Raw genomic sequence first — 26,783 nt, 5'->3', positions numbered from 1 at the left:
AAGTTTCAGGAAAATTTTTCTAGAAGCCACATTTAAACTCAGGGCTTTAAAAAAAAAAATGTTTTATTGAGATATTATTGAGGCATAATTCACATACCAGACTATCCATTCATTTAAAGTTTACAATTCAACAATTAATATATTTGCATGGTTGTACAACCATCACCAAAATCAAATTTTAGATCATTTTGCTCCCCTCTAAAAGAAACTCGGTAGCTATTAGCTGTCACTCATCATCTCCCTCCACCACCTCTACTCTCACTCCCACAAGCCCTAAGCACCCACTTATCTACATGACGTCTCTATGGATTTGCCTATTCTGGACTTTCCATGTAAATAGAAGTATATACTATGTGACCTTTTGTGACTGACTTTTTTACTTAGTATAGTGTTTTCAAAGTTCATCCTGTTGTAGCATGTGCTATTATTTCATTTATTTTTATTGCTGAATAACTTTCCATTGTATGAATGTGCTATATTCTATTAATTCATTCATCAATTAATGGATATTTGGGTTGTTTCCACTTTGAGTCTATTATAAGTAATGCTTTAAGAACATTTGTGTGTACAAGTTTTCTGTGAAATTTTTTCTTTTTTTATAAATTTATTTTTATTATTTATTTTTGGCTGCATTGGGTCTTTGTTGCTGCACGGGCTTTCTCTAGTTGCGGCGAGCGGGGGCTACTCTTCATTGGGGTGCACAGGCTTCTCACTGCAGTGGCTTCTCTTGGTGCGGAGCATGGGCTCTAGGTGCACAGGCTTCAGCAGTTGTGGCACATGGGCTTTAGTGGCATGTGGGATCCTCCCGGACCAGGGATCGAACGTGTGTCTACTGCACTGGCAGGCGGATTCTTAACCACTGCACCACCAGGGAAGTCCCTGTGAACTGGTTTTTATTTCTCAAGTATATACCTAAGAGTGAAATTGCTGGCTCATATGGTAATTCTATGTTGAATTTTTTGAAAAATTGCCAAACCATTTTCCAAGGTGGCTACGCCATTTTACATTCCCACCAGCAATGTAAGAGGGTTCCAATTTCTCCACATCCTCACCAACACTCATTATCCTTCTTTTCGTTTATAGCCAATTTAGTGGTTATGATGTGCTATATTGCTGAGGTTTTGATTTGCATTTCCTTAATGACTAAAGATTTGAGCATCTATTTCATGTACTTATTGGCCATTTGTATATCTTCTTTGGAGAAATGTCTATTCAGATTCTTTGCCCATCTTTTAATTGTTTTTTTCATCTTTTTATAATTGAGTCGTAAGAGTTACTTATATACTCTGTATACAAGTTCCTTATCAGATATATTATTTGCAAATAGTTTCTCCCTTTCTGTGGGTTGTCACTTCACTTTCTTGGTCTTATTTGCAGCGCATATGTTTCTAATTTTGATGTAGTCTAATTTATCCGTTTTATTGTTGTTGTTGCTATTGCTTGTGCTTTTGGTGTCGTATCTAAGAAAACATCTGAGCTTAGGCCTTGAATGAAGAGTAAGAAAGAACCAAATTAAGAGCGAGAAAAACAAATACCATATGCTAACACATATATATGGAATCTAAAAAAAAAAAAAAATGGTTCTGAAGAACGTAGGGGCAGAACAGGAATAAAGATGCAGATGTAGACTGCATGGACTTGAGGACACAGGGAGGGGGAAGGGTAAGCTGGGACGAAGTGAGAGAGTGGCATGAACATATATACACTACCAGATGTAAAATAGATAGCTAGTGCGAAGCAGCCACATAGCACAGGGAGATCAGCTCGGTGCTTTGTGACCACCTAGAGGGGTAGGATAGGGAGGGTGGGAGGGAGATGCAAGAGGGAGGAGATATGGGGATATATGTATATGTATAGCTGATTCACTTTGTTATACAGCAAAAACTAACACACCATTGTAAAGGTGTAACACACCATTGCAATTATACTCCAATAAAGATGTTTAAAATAAATAAATAAATAAATAGCCTCATGTGACTAGTGGCACAGGAAAAAAAAAAAAAGAACAGCGGAAGCTCATTCTAGGCAAAGGTAATAGAACAAGCAATGGCATGGAAGCATGATGCAGTGTGAAATCCTCCTCTGTTTGTTTAGAACAGGGGAGATTCCCACAGAGCCATACCTAGTAACTTTGGCACACCATCATACCAGTTTTATAATGTACAATGTAGTTCTCAAAAGGGTATTAGTAACGCTATTCTAGGTTAAGCTCAGTTAAAGGAGTGTATGTTCTAAAAGAAGGTCCACATAATGCAAACATTTAAAAAATATCTATATTCTTTTAACTAATTAAATATTTGTATCCTTTAATTTGAAGGCCCTGAGGAAAAGTTCAGTTTACATATCCTAGTTATTATTCTGGATTCTAAACTATATCTAGGAGACTGTCAAGTATACCTTAAGATTTTTTTCAAATATTACAATTCTATGAAAAGGTGGTAGAAAAGAAAAAAAATTTTGTTCTTCCTCTAAACCCAATAGCGATTTATTTTTACTGCTCTTACAGATTTGATTAACTCCTCTGTGTCTTAACCTATGATTAGAGTCTAAGCTTCTTGATATTCCTGACCATGTCTAGCTTTTATTTATTGTATCTAACCAATATATATTTATCAGGTCTAGGTCACTGTGTATAGGGTAGAAGGTCCAACTGAAAGCTACGAGGGCTAGGAAAACTCTGAGTTATAACTTACACTGCAGACCTTCCCTTCAGGATCAGGCTGAAGCCACCCTCTAAGGGCCTTTGCCAGATATCACATCATCTTGTGGCATCCTTCTGTTCTGCCCTGCTTCTCCCACTCCTTTACCAGTCTCCCCTATGAACAATTCCTTAACAAATCACTTATACACCAATCCTCATCTCAGGAACTGCTTCCAGGAAACTTGATCTAAGATACTATGACAGAAGATAAACAATGAAAAGGTATGCAGTGAGGATAAATAATTAACAAGATGGATTTATATTTTTCAAGGAAGCCAGACTTAAATACATTTAGACCATTATCACCTTGCTTTGACTAGCACTGCACTAGTAGGTGCTTCATAAATATGTGTTGGGTGAACAATTATGAATAATTAATTTAACCAACAAATATAGAACACATATACCCATTAACTAACTCCTATGCATTTGCTTGGGCAATATTGACCAGAGGCAGATTTCAGAGAAGAAATCTATTTAATTGCAGATAATGGGCTTAATATTAATTAGTGGAAATTGAATATATCAACTAAGGAAAAGTATATGTCACTTGGACCTAATTTGCCAGAACTATGAAATGTGTCTGTGTAATTATTAGTAATAAAAAGGACTAGAGAATAATTATTTATAAATCCAATACCCTTTTCTTAAAAGAATATTTTCAGACATTTATCTATCTAGTTACCAAAATAAAAATGCAAGTTAATTCTCATGTATAATTTATTAAATATTATATAATCCATTTTATGATGGATGTAAGAGGAAGTTATTATATTTAAGGTTAAAATTTTTATGAATGTTTTTACTAAGATTTAAAATAACATTTTTACAACAGGACCTAAAGATATCTTTACTCCCATTTTTATTACAGTTTTATTCACAATAGCCAAGACATGGAAAAACCTAAGTGTCTTGTCAATGGATGAATAGATATAGAAGATGTGGCATATATGTGAAATGGAATATTATTCATCCATGAGAAAGAAGGAAATCCTGCTATTTGCTATATCATGGATGGACCTTGAGGGCAATACACTAAGTGAGATAAGCCAGAAAGAAAAAGACAAAAACTGTATGATATCACTAATATGTGGAATCTCAAAAGCCTGAACTGATAGAAACAGAGAGAATGGCAGTTACCAGAAACTGGGGGTGGCAGAACTGCGGAGATGTTAAAGTGTACAAATACGGAACTAGATGATGAATAAGTTCTGGAGATGTAATGCAAAGCTTAGTGATTATAGTCAACAATACTGTATTATATACTTCAAAGTTGCTAAGAGACTAAATCTTGAGTATTCTCACCACAAAAAAGAAATGAGAATTATGTGACATAATAAAGGTGCTATCTAACACTATAAATGTAATCATATTGCAATATATAAACTGGTCAAATCAACATGCTATAGATCTTAAACTGACACAATGTTATATATCAATTATATCACAATTAAACAATTTTTCTAGGTATTTAGATATTTGGCTTATCTGCTTCAAAACGTTTTCCAGGCTAAAACTCTCACTGTCCAGCTCTGAGTTACAGGACTCTGCAGACTTAATTATTTGTCATCTATGTGCTAGAGCCAATCCAATGTTAATTTTGTTTGTTTGTTTTGGCCTCAGCAGGCAGCATGTGGGATCTTAGTTCCCAGTCCAGGGATCAAACCCATGCCGCTTGCATTGGAAGAAGCATGGAGTCTTAACCACTGGACCACCAGGGAAATCCCAATCCAATGTTACTTTTGATGTTTATCATAATGTTCTGGAAAATTTTAAACCTATACAAAAGTAAATAGAATTGCTTAATTAGCCCATATATACCCTTCACAAGCTTCAACAAACAATGATTTATCATTCATAGTTCCCCTATCCTTCCTCTCATCTTTTTAAAACAATCACTTATTTTAGTTTTCTTGAAGTATCTTAAGCAAATTACAGACATTGTGTCATATCTTCTGTAAATACTTCATATTATCTCTATCGAATAGTCCATTTAAAATACTTAACCATAATACTATTCATTACATCTTGTACTACGAACAAGAATTCCTTAACATAATATAAACCAGGCTGTGTTCAATTGTCCTCGATTGTCCTTAAAGTCCTTTTAAATATTTATTTTCAGTCAGAATCTGGAAAAATCTTATCCATTAGAATGATATGACATTTAGATATTTAAATCTATAACATTTTTTCCCCACCCATATTATGTACTAGATGATCTGTCCTATACATTTTCCTACAATCCATATTTAGGTGATTGCATCCTGGTGCTATTTAACATTGCTAACTCCATATTTTCTAGAAATTGCTAGTTAATTCTATAGGCTTCATTATATTTAGGTTCACTTTTAAATTTATTTGGGAACAGAGCAGGAATAATTCATGGGTAGCACTGTGTACTTCCTAGTGCTTATCATCAAGAGGCATAGCATACCTGGTTGTCCCATTGTCAGTTATGTTAATACTGATCAGAGGGTCCAGGTGTTCTTACACTGATTCATCCACTTTAAATTTCCTCAACATATTTCACCTAATAATTTTAGCAGTCATTGATGATCCCTGCCTAGATCCATTAATTTGAGGGGGAGGTTGAAAAATGGTGATTGTTTAAATTCTGTATTTTTTCAGCATGTATTAGCTGAAGTTCATCTCTAAAGAAGACATTTTCTTACTTACTTTTCTTACTTACTTACTTGTTTGCTTACTCTGAAATACAGCTGTATAGAAAAGCAAGGAATTTTCAAAAAAATGAGTATGTGTCAGAAAATTCTAAATGTGACCATTAAATTTTTGTTGGTTTACTTTTTAATGTTGTGGTTTTGGTTTTGGTTTTGGCTTTCTGGTATCATTATATACTCAGATTTTGATGTCTTTGACGTTAATACAGTCATTTTGAGATTCAAATTGTTTCTTCTTTGACCAGTGGAAACCCTTTCCAGTTGGCTTTTGTGTCCTTTGGAAATGACCCTAAGTCATCTTTGATCCTTTCTTTGTTTTATGGCTGGAATAAAAATCTAGGCTCACCTTGTGTATTTCCTGCCCCTGGACAGGAATCAGCCATCCTTCCAAGGAGACCTAGTCCCATTTACTGCGAAATTTTACTGAGAGATCAAAATCCAGGTGCTATGCGTGCTCTTTGCTATACTGTCTCTAGAAATTTTCATTAGACTGAGCTAGGAAATGCATATATTTTTGAAAAAGAAAATTACAAGTTCATATGGATTTTTCTACCTAAATTAAAATTACAAAGTTTTCATTTAAATTGAGTGTATACTTACATTTTTCTATTATTATATTCTTTAACCTATTGTATTAGTTTCCTATTGCTGCTACGATAAAATTACACAAGCTTAGAGGCTAAAAACCACATGAATTTATTATCTTAAGAGCTTTGGTGGAAAAAAGTTTAAAAATGGGTCCCAAACCTGCATCTTTTGGGGTTTCAAGGAGAGAAACTGGTTTTTTTGTTTTTTTATTGTTTTTTTTGTTTTGGTTTGTTTTTGCTTTTTCCAACTTCCTGCAACTGCCTACATCCTTTGGATTATTGCTACTTTCTTCCATCTTCAAAGCCAGCAGCATATCATCTTCTCTCTTTTACATGGAGCCCCAGGGTAATCTCTCAGCTCAAGATCCTTAACTTAATCACACCTGCAAAGTTCATGTGCCATATCATTCACAGGTTCCAGCGATTAGGATGAGGTCATCTTTAGGGGCCATTATTCGGCCTCAAAGCAACAACAACAGAAATAACAACAATAATGTCAAAACTACAAAAAAAAAAAAAACTACTAAAAGCAATTTAGTCTTTCTTTGCAGTTCTCCCTCCCTGCCCCCATTGAGGATATATCCCACTAACATATAACCAAAAGACTATGGTTTAAAATCACTTGAGATCATTCTTCCTTGTATGCTGATTCTATCACATTGATATTGACTTTAGTTAATTTGCCTTATCTTCAATTTTTAAGAATTTAAAAATAATTTATAATTTTTGGAACTATATAAAAATACATGGTTTCAACATCAAAAATATAGAATAAAATACATTCAAAGATATCTAGTTTAATCTCTGTCCCTTAATCCTTGTTCCTTTCACTCCCTAATGGTAACTGTTTTCATTAGTTTTTTTCTGCCATTATTTATTTCTAAAAATATCAAAATATTTGTATAGAGACAGAGATGATAGATAGGTAGACAGATGATAGATCTCAACCATAGAGATCATTCCTCTGTAGTGTATGAAGAGCTTCCTCATCTCTTTCACAGACACCTAGAGATCCATTGAATAGATGTACCATGTCTTTTTTAACAGTGTGAAATGTGAGGTAAAGATTTAAATGTATTTTCTTTTAGAAAGACAAGATTTTGTGCCAAAATGACCTATTAAATGATATATGTTTTTCCTAATGATTTGAAATACTGTCTTTATTTTACATTGTTTGTTTGTATATATGGTTCTTTTCTAGGGCTTTATAAATTGTTTGTTGGCCTGTCTATTCATGCAACAATACCATGCTATTTTAATTATTTTTTATAATATGTTTTAAAATATGGTAGAGTAAATCCTCCTAAGTTAATCCACTCTTTTAAAAATGTTTAGATATTTTTGATTTCTTATTTGTTTCCATAAATTTTAGAATAAGCCTGCCTAATTTTAAAATAGCCTGTTGATTTTTTTAAAAAATTTTTATTGGAGTATAGTTGTTTTATCAAAACAATGTTGTGTTAGTTTCAGATGTACAGCAAAGTGAATCAGTTATACATATATCCACTTTTTTTTCCTTAAGATTCTTTTCCCATATAGGCCATTATAGATTATTGAGTAGAGTTCCCCGTGCTATATAGCAGGTCCTTATTAGTTATCTATTTTATATACAGTAGAGTGCATATGTCAGTCCCAATCTCCCAATTTATCCCTCCCCCACCCCTTACCCCCTGGTAACCATAAGTTACATAACCATCTGTAACTCTATTTCTGTTCTGTAAAAAAGTTCATTTGTACCCTGTTTTTAGATTCCACATATAAGCAATATCATATATTTGTCTTTCAATGTCTGACTTACTTCACTCAATATGACAATCTCTAGGTCCATCCATGTTGCTGCAAATGGCATTATTTTGTTCTTTTTTTTAATATTCCATTGTATATATGTACCACTTCTTCTTTATCCATCCCTCTGTTGATGGACATTTAGGTTGCTACGATGCCCTGGCTATTGTAAATAGTGCTGCAATGAACATTGGGGTGCATGTCTGTTTTTGAATTATGGTTTTCTCCAGGTATATACCCAGGAGTGGGATTGCTGGGTCATACGGTAGTTTTATTTCTAGTCTTATAAGGAACCTCCATACTGTTGATGTTTTTATTGAGATCATAATACAAGAGAATAGGTTCTTGAGAGTGCATAAATAAAGTGTGAAATAAAGGGGCCATGAGAAACAAAGAAATGAGCTCTGTGATTCAAAGAAAAGCAGACATGGTGTCAAAGACAGCAGTAGTTTTAGGTAGCAGTATGTGCTCTGTGTAGTATTAGTAATACTGGCAGTAGTGACTTAGCACCTACCTTAGTGCCTAACATTTGTCAGGCACTGTGCTCAAATTCCTTACATACTTTATGAAATTTAATCCTCATAAAAACCTTTTAAGGGACAAAGTCAAAAATGGAACCTAAATCTCTTTCCCTAAAGCTTGTAGTGAACCACTATGGTCCACTATGTCTAAGGAAGTAAGTCTAAAACAATCTACTAGTATTACCCTATATTAACTATACTCTGAAAGAGAACTGCCTCCAAAGAATCAGTAAGTGTAATCAGTAGGGGGACCTCAGTGACAATAAAAGAATTGTCCCTGCCTGCTAGAGAATGGAAAGTCTGTGGAAATGAAAAACATACATGCAGTACCTCTTACAAGGTAAGTAAATATCTAGGACCCACATATGCCTGGGGTTACATATGAGCATCTTGGGGATTTTCTGGAATGCATCACTATATAAATCCATGAAATGAATGAATGTCAAACTCTAAAATGCATCAGAATCATCCAGAAGCCTTATTAAGACATATGTTGCTGTACCCCACCCCTAGAGTTTCTGATTCAGCAAGCCTGGATTGGGACCCAAGAATTTGTGTTTCTGATGATGTTGATCCTGTTGTTTCAGGGACCACAATTTAAATCAAATGGGCTATTGCTATAATTGGTAATAATAATAAAAGCCGATCAAAGTAGTGATCAAGTAAAATCATTTTCAGGTTACAAAATGTTGGTAGAGTAGGAGTATGAGGTCAGCAGTCTGGCAGCCACCATCTAGTCTCTATGGCTTAACAATGTGAGTAGCCTTGATTTAGTCACTTAACTTCTCCAGGCTCAGTCTGCACATGTATGAATTGCAGAAGAAAGGATAATATATATTCAAAGTTTCATCAGAGTATTGGAATTCTAATAAAAAATAATAAGGTTCACCTATCCTAAAGAAATTAGAAATATAGGAACTACAACTGTCCTCAGAGAGGGCAGTTATAATTAATTAAGCACAACAATTCAGAATAGAGAGAATGCAAAGTCAGCACCATATTAACACATCTCTGGGACTTGACTATAATGTGATTGAATGTATTAATGGTAATATATCTAAAGAAAGAATGAGCCAATCAAAACAGAAATTGGTCTGCCTTGGGAACAGAAAAATAAGCTTTTAGGAGGACAAATTGGCAAGTAGTAACTATTTGGGAAACTGTCCAAGAGAGAGAAAATCTTTACTATTGGACTCAAGCCTTAAGGTCTCCTATCTCATAATAGATTAGACAGCCTTCAGCTATCCCAATTAAAATTCCTTGCTAACCAACATAATTTTTGCTTGGCTTCTCAACTGGTTTGCCTGTTGAGAGAGTGATCCTGCTATACAAGAGCAATATTCAATTTGCCATTGCATATTAAAATTTTGGCATTTTGATCAAAATTTTGCTTTATCTGCAGCTTACCTACACTGATTTACAGGTGGAACAATCTGCTGTAATCTGCAATTGCATTTCTCATTATAAATGCCTAACCTGATTTCTGCATTGTTTGTATGTGTATCTGTCTTTATGAGTTTGGAAAGTGCCAACTCATCCCTAATCTGCTTTCACTATACTAACAAAACCAGGCTTATGAACCTGCAAAATGAGTATCAGAACCTGAAGTGGCCTTATTTACCAAGGTAAAAGTCCCTCTGAGGATGACTGCCTAGAAAGCCAGCCAGCATTCTCCAGGTGGTACCTCTCTCCACTGCTGTGAGGGATGGTTTTGGTCAGTTTGCTCATGAATCCATTTTTAAACCTTCCTCTACTCTGCTCTGTATCATTGAGCAGAGGCTAAACACTTGTATGTTATACCTACTTCCCAGACTCTCAATGGTTTCAAACAATGGATTGGTACTGCCATAAGACTGAAGGACAGAAGAAAAGGAAAAGCCATGTATTTCTACCTCTTCTCAGCCACTTCCATTCCCAGCAATTCATTTCCTTCATTAAATTTTCTCAGTTCTAAACTCAGAGGATTTTTTTTTTAAATTTAAGTACTGTTTTTAGTTTCAGGTGTACAGCATGGTGATCCATTGTTTTGTTTTTCAGATTATATTCCATTATAACAAGATACTGGGTATAATTCCCTATGCTTTACAGTAAATCTTTGTTGTTTTTCTAAACTTAAAGTTTCAACTAATCAGAATGGTTTCTGTTTTCCTTGTCCAACCCTAACTGATGACCATGTGACATAAGAGCTCACTAGTAACTGTCACCATCTGTTCAAGAAGTATTAAGTATGTGCCCATGGATACACACACACACACACCCCACACACACAGACTCATAATAAAATTATATAAACCAATAAAAATTTTGGTTTGTATTTTTTTGGTAAATTATACTAAGCAGCTATGTTAAATAGTCACAAGCCAAGTGTGTGACTTATTGTGATTATCAAAGAGCAGAGGGAATCAAAATCTCAAGTAGACAAGTGGTTGTGAGGGCACCTGTAGAGTTAGATTATGCACACATCTAATAAGAAAGTAAATGTAGTTTTCAATTTAATCTATGAACAAATCAAACCAATGGCAATATTCAGACTGATAAACATAATGTTACAGATGTCATCACAATATTGGAGCATTTACAAGTTTTGTTAACTAAAATATTGGCCAAGGGAGTGCACTGGTCTGCAAGCAGGGGCTCCAAACATATGTGAGAAAAAGTACCTATGGATCATCCATCCTATATCATGCATCCAAATTCCCTGTGCTTATGAAGGAACGGGCTTTCTGTTTTGCACCATATGAACAATGTTAAGGCTATACTCCCTCAAAGGCTTCCAGCAAAATTAGCTGGGGCCAGTTGACAATATGAAGTCAAACATGTCTTAGCATACACTTTTTCAAACTCTGTTCTACTTTCTGTTGATGTCAATTTTTTCCCTTTTCTGATGAAAGCCAGGCTTCCATCATTTCTAAATTATTTAGATAGACATAGGGTTAGGACTTTGTAGTTTGGTTTTAAGCAACAAATTCCAAGCAATGAATTACCAGGTTTTTGTCTGATACTTAAGAATATGTTTCCGTCACTGAGATCCCAAGGTTGCCCTGTTATATCTGTAATGAAAAATGTGTACCATTGTCAAAAGTGGCATGGAAGGTTTAAAGTTAGACTCTTCTCCGACCGCAGGGCTTTAATAGCTTCATATTATTGAGCCCCATTTCCCAAGTGTCTTTAAATCCTTGCTGGATAATAAAATAAGAAGACATATTAAGTCCTCTTGGAGACCACCAAGGGAGCAGTTAATGCATCCCTGCAGGCATTGAGGTATGCGGCTTCCACCAGTGCCTACACAGGTGAATCTAAGGTTTCCTTAAATGCTTAATTCTAAGAGGTAAATGACATAGGCACAGGCAAACACAATTTAGTACTTTTAAAAAGAAACAGAATTAATTAAAATATTCAACAGTTAACCCCAAGTGATAATGCCTGCCACATTTACTCCTTTAATAAATGAGATCCTCTATGTGAAAGCTTTTATGTTTATGGTCTCATATAGTTTATCCTCCAAAGCAGGATACTTGTGGGGACTGAGAGACAACGACATCAACAAGTGTACCAGAACAATAGCTATAAACCAGGACTGTCCCAGGCAAATCATGACATATGTTCACTCTGTGATAGAAAATGGGAATGCAAGACCCAGTCCTTTGCTTTCTAGTTTACAGCTCAGTGAGAGAGACAGGAAATGGAAAAACAATACGATTATTCTATTTTATTATTTCTATCATCCTTATCATCGTTATTCAATATTTTTGTCCTCCCTTGTATGATTTTATTTGATCCTTGAAGAACCTATATTTACTACTACTATTGTCATTTTGCACATGAGGAAAACAACTGAAAGGAAGGTTAAATATATTACCCACATTCACAGGGCTGAAAAAGTAGAGAAGGTGAAATGTGAAACTATGTAGTTTGTCTGCAGAGTCTAAATTCTCACTCACTCCCCAAAGCAGGACCCTATGATGTATTATGGTAAGAAATGGCCTGATATTCTGGGATCACATAGAAGGGACATTTAAGCAAGCCTCTTTGACCAAGCAAGAGTTTATGAAAGAGGTGATAAATAAGCCACTGACTCAGCTGGCCAAGGGAAAGGAGTGCAGACAAGTGGAAGAGACAACAAATATAGTAAATCAGTAGGCAAAGCACTGTAAATTCCTTCAAGATTAATGATGCACAGCAGTCATTACATGTCTAATGTGCTCTTTAAAAGCAGCCCCAGAATATGCCCAGCAAAGGTATAAACTATCTAATTTAAAAGAACAAATAATATATGTTATGAGTTGAACTGTGTGCCCCCAAAGGTATGTTAAAGTCCTAATTCCCAGTACCTCAGAATGTGACCTTATTTGTAAATGGGGCTGTTGCAGCTGTAATTAGCTAAAATGAGGTCATACTGGAGTATGCAGGCCTATAACCCAATATGACTGGTGTCCTTACAGGAAGAAGAAAATGCCATTCAAAAGACACACACACACACACACACACACACACACACACACACACACACACGTGACGAAAGAGGCACAGATTGGAATGATGTGGCTGAAAGCCAAGGAAAACCAGGGACTGATGGCTACCACCAAAAGCTGGGAAAAGGCAAGGAAGGATTCTACGCAGAATCTCAGAGGGAGTATTATGGCCCTGCTAACACCATGATTTCAGAATTCTAGACTTCCAAACTGTGAGAGAATAATTTCTGTTGTTTAAGCCACCTAGTCTATAGCACTTTATTACAGCAGCCCTAGAAAACTAATACAATGTACAACTATGCAATTCAGGCACTTGTACGATTTTGGAATTAGGGAACTCTTTAGGCTAATATGAGACATTACCTGATGTAGAATTTATATATCTCATGAAATGTGTTTCCATGTATTTTATATAACACACGTAATGCTTTTGCGTTATTTTAGAAAACTCTTTCCAAAATGATTGCTTACAGTCCATCTTCTTGATGGCACTGTGAAGAGTTATTCAAAATGGTAAATTGTTCTGATTATAAATGCAATGCAAAAGATCGCTTAGGGCTTCCCTGGCGCAGTGGTTGAGAGTCCGCCTGCCGAGGCAGGGGACACCGGTTCATGCCCCGGTCCGGGAAGATCCCACATGCTGCAGAGCAGCTGGGCCCGTGAGCCATGGCCGCTGAGCCTGCATGTCCGGAGCCTGTGCTCCGCAACGGGAGAGGCCCGTGTACTGAAAAGAAAAAAAAAAAAAAACCTAAGGGAAAAAAACTATATTGTAGGATATCTACCACTTAAAAATCTCCTCATATGTCAAATAATACATATCTGAAAATATGTCAATGGGAGTATTCTTCTAATAATAAAAATACAAAACCAAATCATCAATGTCTATGTAGTTATTCAGAACTTCTACATTAAAAGAATTGCAACTATTTACCATAAAATGATCCATTTTAACTATGTACAATACAACTAATAGATTCTCAATTATATATTGATAGGCAATATTGATTTCCTTCTATCTTCTGGAAATGCCCTGATAATTTTAAAAAGCTTATTTCATGTCAACTGCTGTAATAAAATAATGGTTATGGTCTCATCACTCTTATATATTTTTCATTGAAATATGTAGATTTCAAAAGGAGACATCTAATTTCTAACTTTCATGTGATCTGTATATTCAATTATTTTGACTCTGTTTTGATATCCATTTTCTGATCACTCTGAAGATCCAATTTTGACCATGAGAGGCAAAGCTGTCAAAACCAAACAAATCCTCAGTCTGTATTTATATTGTAAATCTCCATCACATGACATTCCTTGCAAATGAACTTGCAAACTTTCAATGCTTAGATTTAATTCGAGTAGAAGACATATTTTTCAAGAGATGAGGAGAATAAATGAGGACAATATACTCTACACGCATGCTAATTTAATTAAATTTAATTAAACATCCTACCTTGGCTAGTTTCTTGTGGTTTACCTTTACAAGTCTTCAGGAAAAGTAGAAGTACAATAATTCTGAATCAGAATTAAGCAACATAAGGTCAGCAGAAAGGGAGCAGAAACTAGGATTGATTAGCTGTATAAACACACTCCTCATTAGGTTTGAGTCCAGGAGATATGTACTGTCATATGCTGGAGTTGCCTCAGGAAAGAAAATCTGAGACAAGAGATTACAAGTAGATAGTTTGTTTTCAGAATTAATCCCAGGGAAGCCAAGTAGGGGGCTGTGTAAAGTGACATAGAGAAGGAGAAAAACCGATACAACAAAGTGTTATTATGCTAGTCACTGCTGAGAGTGACTGGGGCTCCATTCTACTGGGACCCGAATATGTTACAGAATTGCCTGACCAAGGGGGCATGTATCGACTGGATCCTACTCCCTATTGACCAAAGAGCTGCTTTTCAAACCGCAATTAGTACTCTGCTGTAGAAAGTTTAGTTTTGTTCTAGAATCTAAAGTTTTGTGCTGTGACTCTATTCTTAGGACCTAATAAAAGATCCACACAGCATCTGTGTCCAACACCTTGCCTGAGTAGCAAGGCAGTTTGCACTAAAACCTGGACTTGCTGCAGAGCCCTCTCTTCCTCTGAGTCCTACTTGAAAATCATAGCCTTTAAAGTTGCCTGATAAAGTGACTTGTAGTATTTCCAAATGTAGTAATATGCAGCTCCTAAAGTTCAAAAAAGTTTACCATATGCTGGACCTCCTTCTTAGTGGTGGGCTTGTGAGGAGCAACAACTTTTTTATAACCTTAGATGGAATGTCCTAGCATGCCCCAGACCATCAGACTCCAAAAATCTTCTCCAATTTGACAGACTACTAATATTCTGGTACTGTATTTCTCATCCTCTGGCATGTGTCTGTCTTATATGGCATCCAAAGTACTTGCTACATCCTGTTCAAAAGGTCAAAATGAAATGATATAATGAACATAATGGACTAGTATAATGTTATGTAGATTATGAAGATAATCAAATTCCTTGTGCACTATAATGTTACAGAGAGTGACAGAGTTCATCCTGACCCAGGGCAGAGCACAGCTTCTTCTTGAGAACTGAAAAGCATTCATTTATCAGATGACTAGCTATACACCAGCTAGTATCAGAGGTGTATCAATTTGTTCCAGTGCAGACAATACATCTGGTCCAGATTACAGCTAGCTCAAAATACATTAGTTAAAGCCAGGCATATGATCAAAACCAACTTCAAGGGGAGAGTAAGAAATACTCCACCTACTCTACTGGGTTACCTGCAATTGTGTAGTGATGACAGTAATAGCTGAGAATTATTAACTTTATAGAATTATTATGTTGTATCAATAATGGAATCACAAATATGGTGATGATTGACTAAGTATTTACTTTTTGCTAGGTACTCCACTAAATGATCAACATGTATTATCTCATTAAGTACACGGACTAACGTTTTTGCAAGTATCTGGAACTGTATGATAAATGTTTCTTCTAACATCAGGACTGTCCATGGAATTAAACAAATGATAAACTCTGAAATAACTGCAAATGGATTCAGATCTCCTGAGGAACAAAACTGACCCTTTATATTCATGAGGATTTTTATTAAATTAAAAAAAAACCTTTGGTTAATGCTGATATACTGGGAATAAAATGTATCAGTAGTTTTGGAGTAAAGTGTTGAACCAAAAGAGGCTTTCCATATTCTATATTAAAAGTAATGGTAACAAAACTATTTGAAGGTGTGACATCAATGATCAGAAAGGCTATAAGAGCTTTCTCCTAAACAGCTATGGTGAGTATATTTCCTCTTGTAACCATGACCTTAATAAAGATGTATGTCACCAGGGGATGAGACTGTGTGTGTGTGGCGGGGTGGGGGGGGACTGTGAAGTTACTGATATAAAATTTGTGATTAATAAATTTTTGCATACTTCTCCTAAACCCTTTCCCATATTCTATCCAAAGATACATTGAAAAAATATTAGTTGTTTCAGTTGGAGAGTCTCTCACATGATGCAGAAAACAGGTCCAGTATGTCAAATATCCTATTGTTTAAATCATTTACAAGAGGACTATATTCATAATTCATTTGTTATTGGTGTGGTAATATTGAGGGAGAAAGAACAGAGGAAGGAGGGAAGAAGGGAGAGAAGGAATGAAAGAAGGAAGGAAGGAGAAAAGAAAAGAAGGAAAATTAAGAGAGTAGGTAGCAAAATCCTGAAATTATGGATATCCAGAAGTAATATTAGGTTGGTAGATTTACTGACAAACCCTTGTCTTTCTTTCTTACCTTCCCACATACTTTTATAATAAGCCCTCCTTAAATGAGGTAGTCTGAACACAGTTCTAGTCCTTGCAAGCTAAAAAAAGCTAATTAACAGAGATGCAAAAGCTCTGCAGTGCATTACAACACAAAAATATTGAAATTTATTGAAATGCATTTAATTTAGACTATAGAAATGCTAAGAACCTTTTTTTAAATTTACTTATTTCAAATATGTTCGACGTTGGAGTCTAAATATAAATTACTTAAAAATAATATAAAGCCAATATATATTTTATTATGTACCAATATAATGCTTACTATGTACCATATATATATGTATATATGTGTATATACAAAATATATGTACATATATATTTACACATACATTTAACTTTTGAAAGGAGTCTATGATATAGATAAGATGGTTAGCATCATCGCTATTATATAGATAAGAAAACTGAGGCACAGAGAACAGAGAGGTTAAGGAACTTTCCCAAGGTCACACTAGTAGTCATGATGGATCCTGGATTATATCCAGGCAGTCCCAGTACCATGCTCTTAACCACTGCTATGTACTGACCTTCTTCACTTATTTTATTTTAAAGAAAATTTTAAAGAATCTAGAAAAAAATGCTGCCTTAGAACACTTGTAGAAATGGAAATTTTTATGACTCTCGCCACAGGAATAGGCAACAGATTAAGAAATCTTCTGAAGAGTGAATGAGGAACTTCTCTCTTTCACTGCATTATCATATTTAGATTAGACATAGGAGCAAGAAAGTCATTCCAGCTTCATGGTATCAGCCAAGAAAAATTATCCTCAAGACCAGATGCCAACAGCATGCCCTTTAGTATTTGGACAGGATACAAAGGCCCAGCTGTTCTGTCAGTCTTCCTTATACAGTTTGTTGACAAAGAAGAGGCCCAGTTAATTTTCCAAATATGCAATATAAACTGAAACTGATTCACCTGCAAACACCTGAATTACTTCTAGGAATGAAGAAATAATAATACTGAAATAATAAATTTTTCATAGGCTCATAACACACTGAAACGTTTCCAAAAATGGAATTTCTCAGGAAAAATAAGTAAGACAATAACCTACTCCTGTTTTTCAGAACTACTTTTGGATTGGCCAGAGCTCAAAGATTGCATCCAGATTGCTGAATCACGAAAGGGAAGATGTATGGAGAAAATAAGAAACGGCTAATATTAAGGGAATGTAAGGATGAAGATAGAGGGAGAGGAACAGCTGGGATGACTTAAAAACAAAGATAAGTTGCATTTTTAAGTAAAATTTGAAGTTCAGAAGCTGCAGAACTTGGTACATTCATTGTGGGAATAATGGGAGCATCAATGAGTCTTCTCTTGTGGCCTCTTTTAGGTTTACTCGGACCTTCCTACTTTGATCCCAACTTTTTTACTCTGGAATTTTTATTCTATGTATATAAATTAAGAAAATCAAATTATAACAACACTAAACTTTCTTTGGGATAATATTCTTGAGTTAGTGTTATCATTTTTTAATTTTAGTAAAATTATTTTCATTGGACTATACTGTTGTCTGCATAAATCTGAAAATAAAAATGCTTTACATATCAGCTTCATCTACATCACATTTTAACAATTATTGCTTCTGTGCTTACATATTTAGTTTTGCAATCATTTTTTCTACTAAGTCTAATTATATTGGGTCAAATTTTCTGCAGCTCAATTTTATTGAGACAATTTTATTCTTTAATAAATTTTCAGTTCTTAGCAAGTGTCATAATTTGCAATTTTAGCCACTATGTATTTTAATATTTTTCAATATTTTAAAATAATTTTTCCTAGATTACTTTTACTGTTTTCCATTTTATCAGCAGCATAAGTTTTATAAAACATATTTCACCATTTCAGTTTATTTATGGTCTTATCAATCTACTGCTTCGTTCTGTGAAGTTCATATGCTTATTTTTATTTGTTCCTCAGGGTCAAAATTGTACAGTCAAAACATCCTTGAGGATTAAAGAGTTAAGGATGACAGGACCAAAAGACAAGATAGAAATGACGGGAGACTTTATAATCTCCACATTGTTCTTTACTTTCCCGTATATAGTCGTGTTAGCTGGATTTTTTTTTTCTGTAATACAAATACTTAAAATATGTAACTTTATCTACCAAATGAGACTTCTTTTCCATCACAGTGTTTGTATTTAATACCAATCCATATTTTGAACCAGTCAGGTTAAATATATGACAATAAGAATTGGCAATTAATGAATAAAAACATCGTGAATATTCTGTATCTGAATTAAATTTTTACATCATAGATACATAGCCGAACTATACTATCTTATATCTAACTCCTTTTTTCACTCCTACAAGCTTTTTCTTTGCTCATTGTTTGTAATTTTAGTGACCTTTGAAAGTCTCAATTTCTGTTCCTGCTACTAAATTAGCTATGAAAGCTGTAGCTGCTGACTCTTGAGAACCTGAATTCATACAGCACCTACAAACATTTGTTTTTTCAAGGTTTTCTATGGATATAATGACTAGGAGTAAGGAAAGTACATGTGACCTCATTCATCACATTCTTCGAACAAATGCTTCCTCCACTGCAATTATGTCATCGTGAAATCATGTTCCACATTCTAAAATAAACTCTTTGCCATATGAATTGTTATCTGACTGAGATATTTTTGTAGTTGTCTTTTTTAACAGCCTCCTTAGAAATGTCTTTTAAATTTCTCACAATACCAAAACAAAAATTTCTTTTTTTTGTCTTATCCACGTGAATACTTCAAGCTTGAATGTTCAGCAGTCACTACTCTTATCCTGCATTGCACACATACTTGAATTTCACACACACACATACACACACAAACACATTTTTAGCTAAATCATCTAAAATGTACACTTTTTGACTTCCAAGAAAAGTGAAGAGAGTTTTCCACAATATCACGGTTCGGGACTCACCTGTGGACGTGGATGTCCTGTGACCAGACAGGTCAATTCCAGGGTTTCTCCTTCCCGTATAGTGTAGACCCTTTCCGAGTAGCGCTCCTCCTCAATGTTACAGGCCAAGCCTGAATGCACAATACGAACCGTGGGGGGAGCTGTCGAATCAGGAAGAAGAGAGACAACATACATAAAAAGATAAGCAAACTGTCTTCCCCTGATCATCATGGTTGTTATGGCAATTCTTATTAGACTTTACCACTGTCAGATCCATCAGTCTTAACACTTTGAACATCCCCAAGGGATTAAAGATTTTGCCGGACAGAAAAGTTCAAGTTTACCTTGCAGTCACCAACACAGTCTGAAAATGGCAAAGGGGAATAGGGTAATGGGGAAAAATTGGTGATTCAGTAAATCACCATCATTACAAGACCAATGATAAAACTTGATTGTTAAAATGTGATAGTTCCCTTCCTCTCTGAAATCTAAAATTTAATATAGTAAGGGATGTTGTCCAAAAACTAGGTAGTGCAAAAGAAAGACCATCAGAAAGGAAAAAGGAATGTGAATTAAAGACATTGCCATTTTTCTATTAATTTTATAAGTCATGTGGTGTAACTAGGGAGCTAAAGAATAGGAAGATTTGGTTATCTGGAATTGAACACCAACTTAGTTTTCAATATTTATAGACTCCTGTATTAATATGAGCAAAAAACAATCACTGAATTAAGCCACTGATGAAGGCCATAAATCACTGATGTCTAAGTATAAAATTCTGATTCAAGATAGACTTCTCATGAAACTGTCCAAATTCCATAATATAATTTTCTCCGACTTCAGTGTCACAGGGGCCTATAAAACTTGACTAGCATTCATTGACTTACATATCATTGGAAACCCACTGTACGCAAAAATTCTTTTGGTAATGAGAAATACTTAGATAATAAGATATGCTTCTTGTCATCAAGGAGATTACTGTGACTAGCTTCAAACTGGAGATCATCCCCATTTGTGAATTCAGCACTTTTGTTTGTAATACATTTGGAGTGGAGGCAAAAAGTTTAAAAGAGTAGTTCTTACATTCAGTATGCATAATAAACTCCCCAGGAACTTGTTTAAAACATAGATGTCAGAGGTATACACAGAGACTGCTATATGTCTGCAGAAAACCCCTGGAATCTGCCTTTTTACAGAACATCCCAGGTGATGACAATGACAGTGCTACTCAGACCAGATCATTAGAATAATTTTCTAATGGCTCTTATAAATATTTGTTTATTAAAGAAAATACACCATGGGATAAAATGTCCTTTTCTTTTAATTTTTTTCAAGTAACTAAACATCATGCTATGCATCCTTTCACTGGTTTAAAAAATTAAATAAACCAATTTTTTAAGTTTGTTTAAAAACTTAAACAAACCAAATAATTTTTTGGTCTTATAAAACCAATTTATCAAAAATTTTCTACCATGTCTTCAGACTCTGTCTAGACACTGTAATAATTTGCCTAGTTTTAAGACATTAGAAATCATCTGTAGTGTTTATCTGGGTATTCTGATATATTTCACACAAGGTTTCCTACAAATCATTTCCTATAGTGATCAAATTTAAACTTCAATTTAGACAAGTAATACTAGAAAGCTACTTATTTTAAAACATCTGTCATACAACTGTATACGTATTATGGAGGTGAACAAACTAATGACAATCAATAAACACTTGCAAAATATAAATAAAAAATTGTTAAGTAAAAAAATAGAGATTCATTACCTTGAAATATATTTCTTTGCCAAATTTAGCCTAACAAGTGATAGCCTACATGTTTATTAATACATCTAATTATATAGTAACATGACATCTTTTCCAGATTTACACTTATTTTTGTTTTAATTTCAAATCAATGAATAGTATTGTTATTTTTAAGACATACTTATTATGCAAATAAGTAACTTCATTTAAAACATTTAAATTATACAGTAAGCACACTGTGTTCATCTACAAGGGTAAATTTTCTGCTATTTTCTTCTGTATTTTAACACATTCTTGGAAAAGGTAATTGCCTATATACTGTAGTCATTATGAACCTACCACCTATCTTACAGGAGGGTGGAATATTCTACCAAATTATAAATATTAAAGATGTATTTTTCCTAGTATGCATTAAAATATGTGATCAGTACTTTAGAATCTCAATGATAAGATGAAAATTTTGGAAGCTTCCTTTAACTCTTTTGGTCTGCAGAAAGTCCAACTGAAAAGGTCTTAAAATTCATCCAAGTGAATTCTCTTATTTCCAAATTAGGGAAGGAAAGCCCAATGACATCAGATGACCTGGCTACAGGCTTGCAGCTAGTTGTGGCCTAAATGAGACCAGGACCACTGTTCCTAGGCTCCTTTTACTACCTCATGCTATTAAAACTATGCCTGGCACAGTTAAAGTAGGGTTAAATAACTCCTAAACTAGACCTAGACTACACTAGGGGAATAAAAAAGATTGAGAAACAGTTCATGAAGTTAAAGCACCATAACTAGATCAGCAATATAAACACTATAATTGTTCCAAACGTAACCAGTGTAACATTGTCCCAATTCACCATCCTGTCTCCAGTCCCTATCAAATCCATGAAATCTTACAATTTCCCAAATAATATATTGTAACTTCTTTTTTCATCATGCTGTATTCCTGCCTAAGAATCTATAATGTCTCCCTATGACATTTCACAGAGTCCAAATCACCCCACATGGCATTTAGGTGCCCTGTAAATGGTCCTCATACTGATTATCCAACCCAAAATCCCACTTCTCTGTAACAGCAGCCCAACATCAGTGGGAAGATAAAGAGCACTGAGAATTCAAGTGTCTTTGATCATGATGTTTCCCCATCTAGAATTCCCACCCTGATCTTTGGACCAATGTTGCTGAAACCTTCTTGGATTACTTAGCAATGATTCTCTTCTCTTTTTTCCAGAAAATCTGTATTGCCCAGAGATTCTCCTTTTTCTTAACATTCTAACTTGATAGGAAGCACCTTATTACAAGGATGAACATAATTTTCAGCATCTATTCCACATCACATAATTCATAGCACAAAGTAGGTATTTAATAATTAATTTATAATTTTAAGCATATATCACTATAAGGACTTTAACCTATTTTAGCAAAAATACTAACCATTATGGCACTGAATTTGCCTACTTTAAATATATATGCAATTTTCAGTACTATATCTGAAACAAAACATGTTTTATCCTCTGCCTTGTTAGAGAAAACCTCAATTCATCATCCTGAAATTGGACTAAGGGTTATGATCCCCATTGCCCTGTAGAGTCAGCAATGAATTAAAATGTTAAAATATTACAACAGACTAATATTCATCCAAATTTGCTTGCAGTAAGCCAAATCTCATTATATAAAATCTTTCTAACACTAATCATATCAACTCCCTTAATTTGAATAAACTGGCTTTGGGTTCAAGAGGTCAGCCTAAAAGGGCAAAAGAGAGACATTCTTTTATCTTGTTAGAGTATATCCAAAGTCAAACCAAATTCTCACTGTATTCTGTTGGAGAAAGAACACAAATTCTTTCTTATTCTCCAATGGCAACAGCAAGAGCACTTTTAAGCCTTTTATATCATATACAGATTTTCAAACATATATTTATTGAGCAACTGCTATAGATCAGGCACGAGGCTATGAGCTGAGGATATGAAGATTAATGCTATGAGCTGTGCCCTCTATGGGTTTATAGCCTATTGGGTCTGTCCAATTTATATATATTATATATAAAATACAAAAATAATAAAACAATTACAGTTGAGCAGAATAGATATTCTAACAGAAGGAAGTGAAAAGACCATAACAGGACAAAGCAGAAGCTGACTAAATCTGCCTGGTGGATTCCAACAGGTTTCATGAAGCCAGTGACATTTAACTTAGGTTTGGAAAAATGCATGTGGTGAAACGAATTCCAGAGAAAGGAAATAGTGTGTTCAAAGGCATGTCTATAAGAGACTGCCTGCAGTGTTTAGGAAATAACTACATGAACATGTGGTCTACATAGCTTATAATATACTCCAAACCTTGACACCAGTGCCACTCTCTCAATTTGCCATGATGTCATGATGTCTCCAGACATAAGAGACTGTATAGCCCTGTGAATGGAAATGATGGGAGAAACCTACTTGAGAGTCCTTGTTAGACAGGACTTGAGGATTGACTGATGAGGGAGCGAGGGGGCAGGAGTTAAGATGACAGTGAAGTTTATATTTTGGTTAAATAGGTGAAAGATACATTTTTAAATAGAAAATACTCTCTTGATCACTATGGACTCCCCATTATTCACAGTTGGGAGAGACTTAAGATGAGGGGCTCTGAGCCCAAATCACGGAGGGCTTTGTTAGAGTGAGGACTTAGATGGGAAGTGTTTTTGAAGGAGAAGCTTTTTCAATGTTTTCTGAAGGACATGCTGTTATTAGCCAGTAATAAGTTTGGTATTAGGAGTTTTCTCTCTTCTAAGAACCCCAAGCAAGAGTATTATACTTTGGTAAATCCTTCAAATCCCTGGTCCAACTATTCTTTGGGAATTCAAGTTGCCAGTAAAATCTCACCACTATGCTACACTACGTCAAGGTAACTTATGTTCTTGGCGCAGGTCACAGATCCCCTGGGATAGCTAGTGTGGAGAGAGGGAGCTCATGGAACCTCTGTTAGAAGCTCCAGTGGAGACATCAGTGAGCCACCCTGAACCATCATCTCTCACACACTCTAGATTCTGTTCAGAGACAGAGACTCAGAGACAGATAGATAGAATGTCTCACACCTTTCTACTCTCAGGTGGCCAGAGATAACAGAACTAACACTACTGCTTACACCATTCTCTTAGCAGGATCAGTTTTGCTTGTAAAGCAAACAAAACAATAATCAAATTTCCTTCTATTTTTCTACTGGTCTAAGTAATTACTTGATTTGATAAAACATTTATCAGTTTTCTATGACATCTTACATTTATCTAATTAACATTGCCAATAATTGGTCTCTTCTGCTTATTTCACAATTCCAATGTAGCACATGTGAATAGTACTTCTAAAGCATGGTGTCTTCCATTCTTATTTTCTCTCTTTCCTACCTGAGTTACTAGTTTAAAATACTACATGAGTTGTCTCCTCCCCGCCTTTTCACAATAATCTCCCAATGTGACTTTTAAATTAAGTATTGTGTATACAGGTATAGTCTATAATTATCCCTCTTCTTGTTGACAACTCTTTTGCCTAATGTCTTTTGCCTTAGGCTCATTATATTACATATTTTAATATCAAAAACTCAGATAGGGAAGGGGAGAATATGAACATTTGGGAGAGTAGGTAAAATTTTAGATTTAGATGCTGATGTTGAGCTGTCCAACAACTGAAAAGTTGTTGCTGCACATAAAATTTAGAGCTTTTAAATGGTAGTCGATGGCTGACAGCAATAGAATAGACAAAATCTCTAAAACAGAGCATGTAGAGGGAGAAATTAAGAGGATAATGATAGAACCGCAAGGAATGTGAATTCTTGATAGAGAATTGGTGTCCATAAGATTATGAATACAGAGAGGCCAAGAAAAGAGACTCAGAGGTAGAAGGAAAACAAAGAAAATGCAGTGCTTTAAAAGTTACACAAAGAGATGCTCAAGAATGGTGAACTGTCCAAAACTGTCACTTACAACAGAGCTGTCAATTAGGAGAAGCATAGACAAAAGGTCATTCCCAATGATAGTTAGGAGGGCATTGGTGAATTTCAAGTGAGATCTGGCTGTAGAACAATAGCGGCAAAAGATGAAGGAGGTGAGTTTTGAGAAAGAGAAAAGTCTTAGCAGGTTAAACCAAGCTTCAGGCAAAAAGTAAAACTGCTCCTGAGGTTTACCCACACGTAAAAGAAATGATAAGTATAAAACAGTAAGTATAAAACAGAATATTTTAACAATATTTATACCACCATCTCAGGATTGCAAAGACTAATTATTTACATTATAAGAAACAAACCATAATGTTTGTATTTCCAACATAAACTGTAACTTTTACCAATACTACACTATTTTTCTACTATCCTTCAACATTCTTTTAAAATTAATTTTCCCTAAAACCCGACTTTCTTTCTTTTTTCTTATCTTTTTGTTCTTTTACTCTTTTACAAGTTTAACTCTGATAACTTCTGTACCAAATATGCAGAAATCTCTCAAAATGGTCTAATCTCTTCTGTAAAAATAAAAATCAAGGTTAATCCTCACAGAACATAAATATGCTTAATCTCTCCCATATTAAAGAATGGAGACAAAACAACATTTATCCTCCCATCACCAGGACTCCTCTTGCCTTTCCTTCACAGCCAATGAATAGAAATAACGGTACCCACTCTATGTCATACTTCCACAGCTGCTTTGCAATCCTCAGGCCACAGCAGTCTGGCATCTGCCCTATCACTTGTATTTATAAAAGAATAAGGCAGGAATATAGAAGACCACTTTGCTTAACTGCTAATTATTTGTCATTATTTTGATCTCGTACATCTCCTTCAGTCTTCGTTTACCAGACTTCATTTCTATGCAACTATGAGGATCTTTTAAAATTATACACTTGTTCTACACTTCAAAACAATAAAAAAATATTATTACCTCCCACTATTATTCTTACAACCATGAATATAATCATATATCTAAACATGCAGATAGCAGAATGTTCAATTTATATGTCCATTCCAACAATTTCCTCAAAAAATAGTTAAAATCCATCTGTCATTGTCATTTAAATAATCCCAAATAGGACAATATCTTGATACACAAACAATTTACAGATTATTTTTCATCAGCTTTTAGCTCATTTGAGTTGTTTGATTCCATTGGTTATTTTGAATTAACTACAATTTCAGCATCAATGTGAATTTATTTCCCTACCTCTTTCCCCTCATCCCTCATACTTGGTTAATACTGTACTCCTGTCCACTGGAGGGAAATACATTTTTATCTTTAATTTGATGAGTTATAATATGAAAGTACTAAGATCATATTGATATTCTGGATTTAATCAAAAGAAGATCATATCTACCTCAGTATGACTTTGGTGAAAGGCTCTAAATATGAAAGATTTTGGATATTTTGTATTATTTCCTCAGCACACGTTGAGCAGCACTGTTATAAATTAATTGAACTGCCCTGAGAGACTCTGCAAAGCCCAAAGTAAGGTAAGAAAATTAAACCCTGAAGCCCCTGGTTCTAGAAAGCAGCTATTAATTTTTCCTAAATAACAGAGGTTGATATGATTTTTTAGGTTAGTGTTAGCCAAGAATTTAAAGCAAAGAGCTTAAATTGCTTAAATTTTTAA

The 26,783-nt window shown here is 34.8% G+C and overlaps 1 protein-coding gene across 1 annotated transcript in view; it reads right to left on the bottom strand.

The window, feature by feature from the left end:
* The window catches only part of MDGA2 (MAM domain containing glycosylphosphatidylinositol anchor 2), an 822,856-nt gene that overhangs the window by 451,168 nt on the left and 344,905 nt on the right, over positions 1–26,783 (bottom strand). Inside the window, exon 2 of the mRNA XM_060004614.1 lies at positions 19,447–19,586. Within this exon, the coding sequence (XP_059860597.1) occupies positions 19,447–19,586 (140 nt within the window). The remainder of the gene's footprint in view (positions 1–19,446; positions 19,587–26,783) is intronic.

This window comes from Delphinus delphis, chromosome 2, assembly GCF_949987515.2.
Source record: "Delphinus delphis chromosome 2, mDelDel1.2, whole genome shotgun sequence".
Classification (NCBI taxonomy): Eukaryota; Metazoa; Chordata; class Mammalia; order Artiodactyla; family Delphinidae; genus Delphinus; species Delphinus delphis.
The sequence above is the reverse complement of the archived record's forward strand: the minus strand, read 5'-3'. Positions and strand labels throughout refer to the sequence as shown.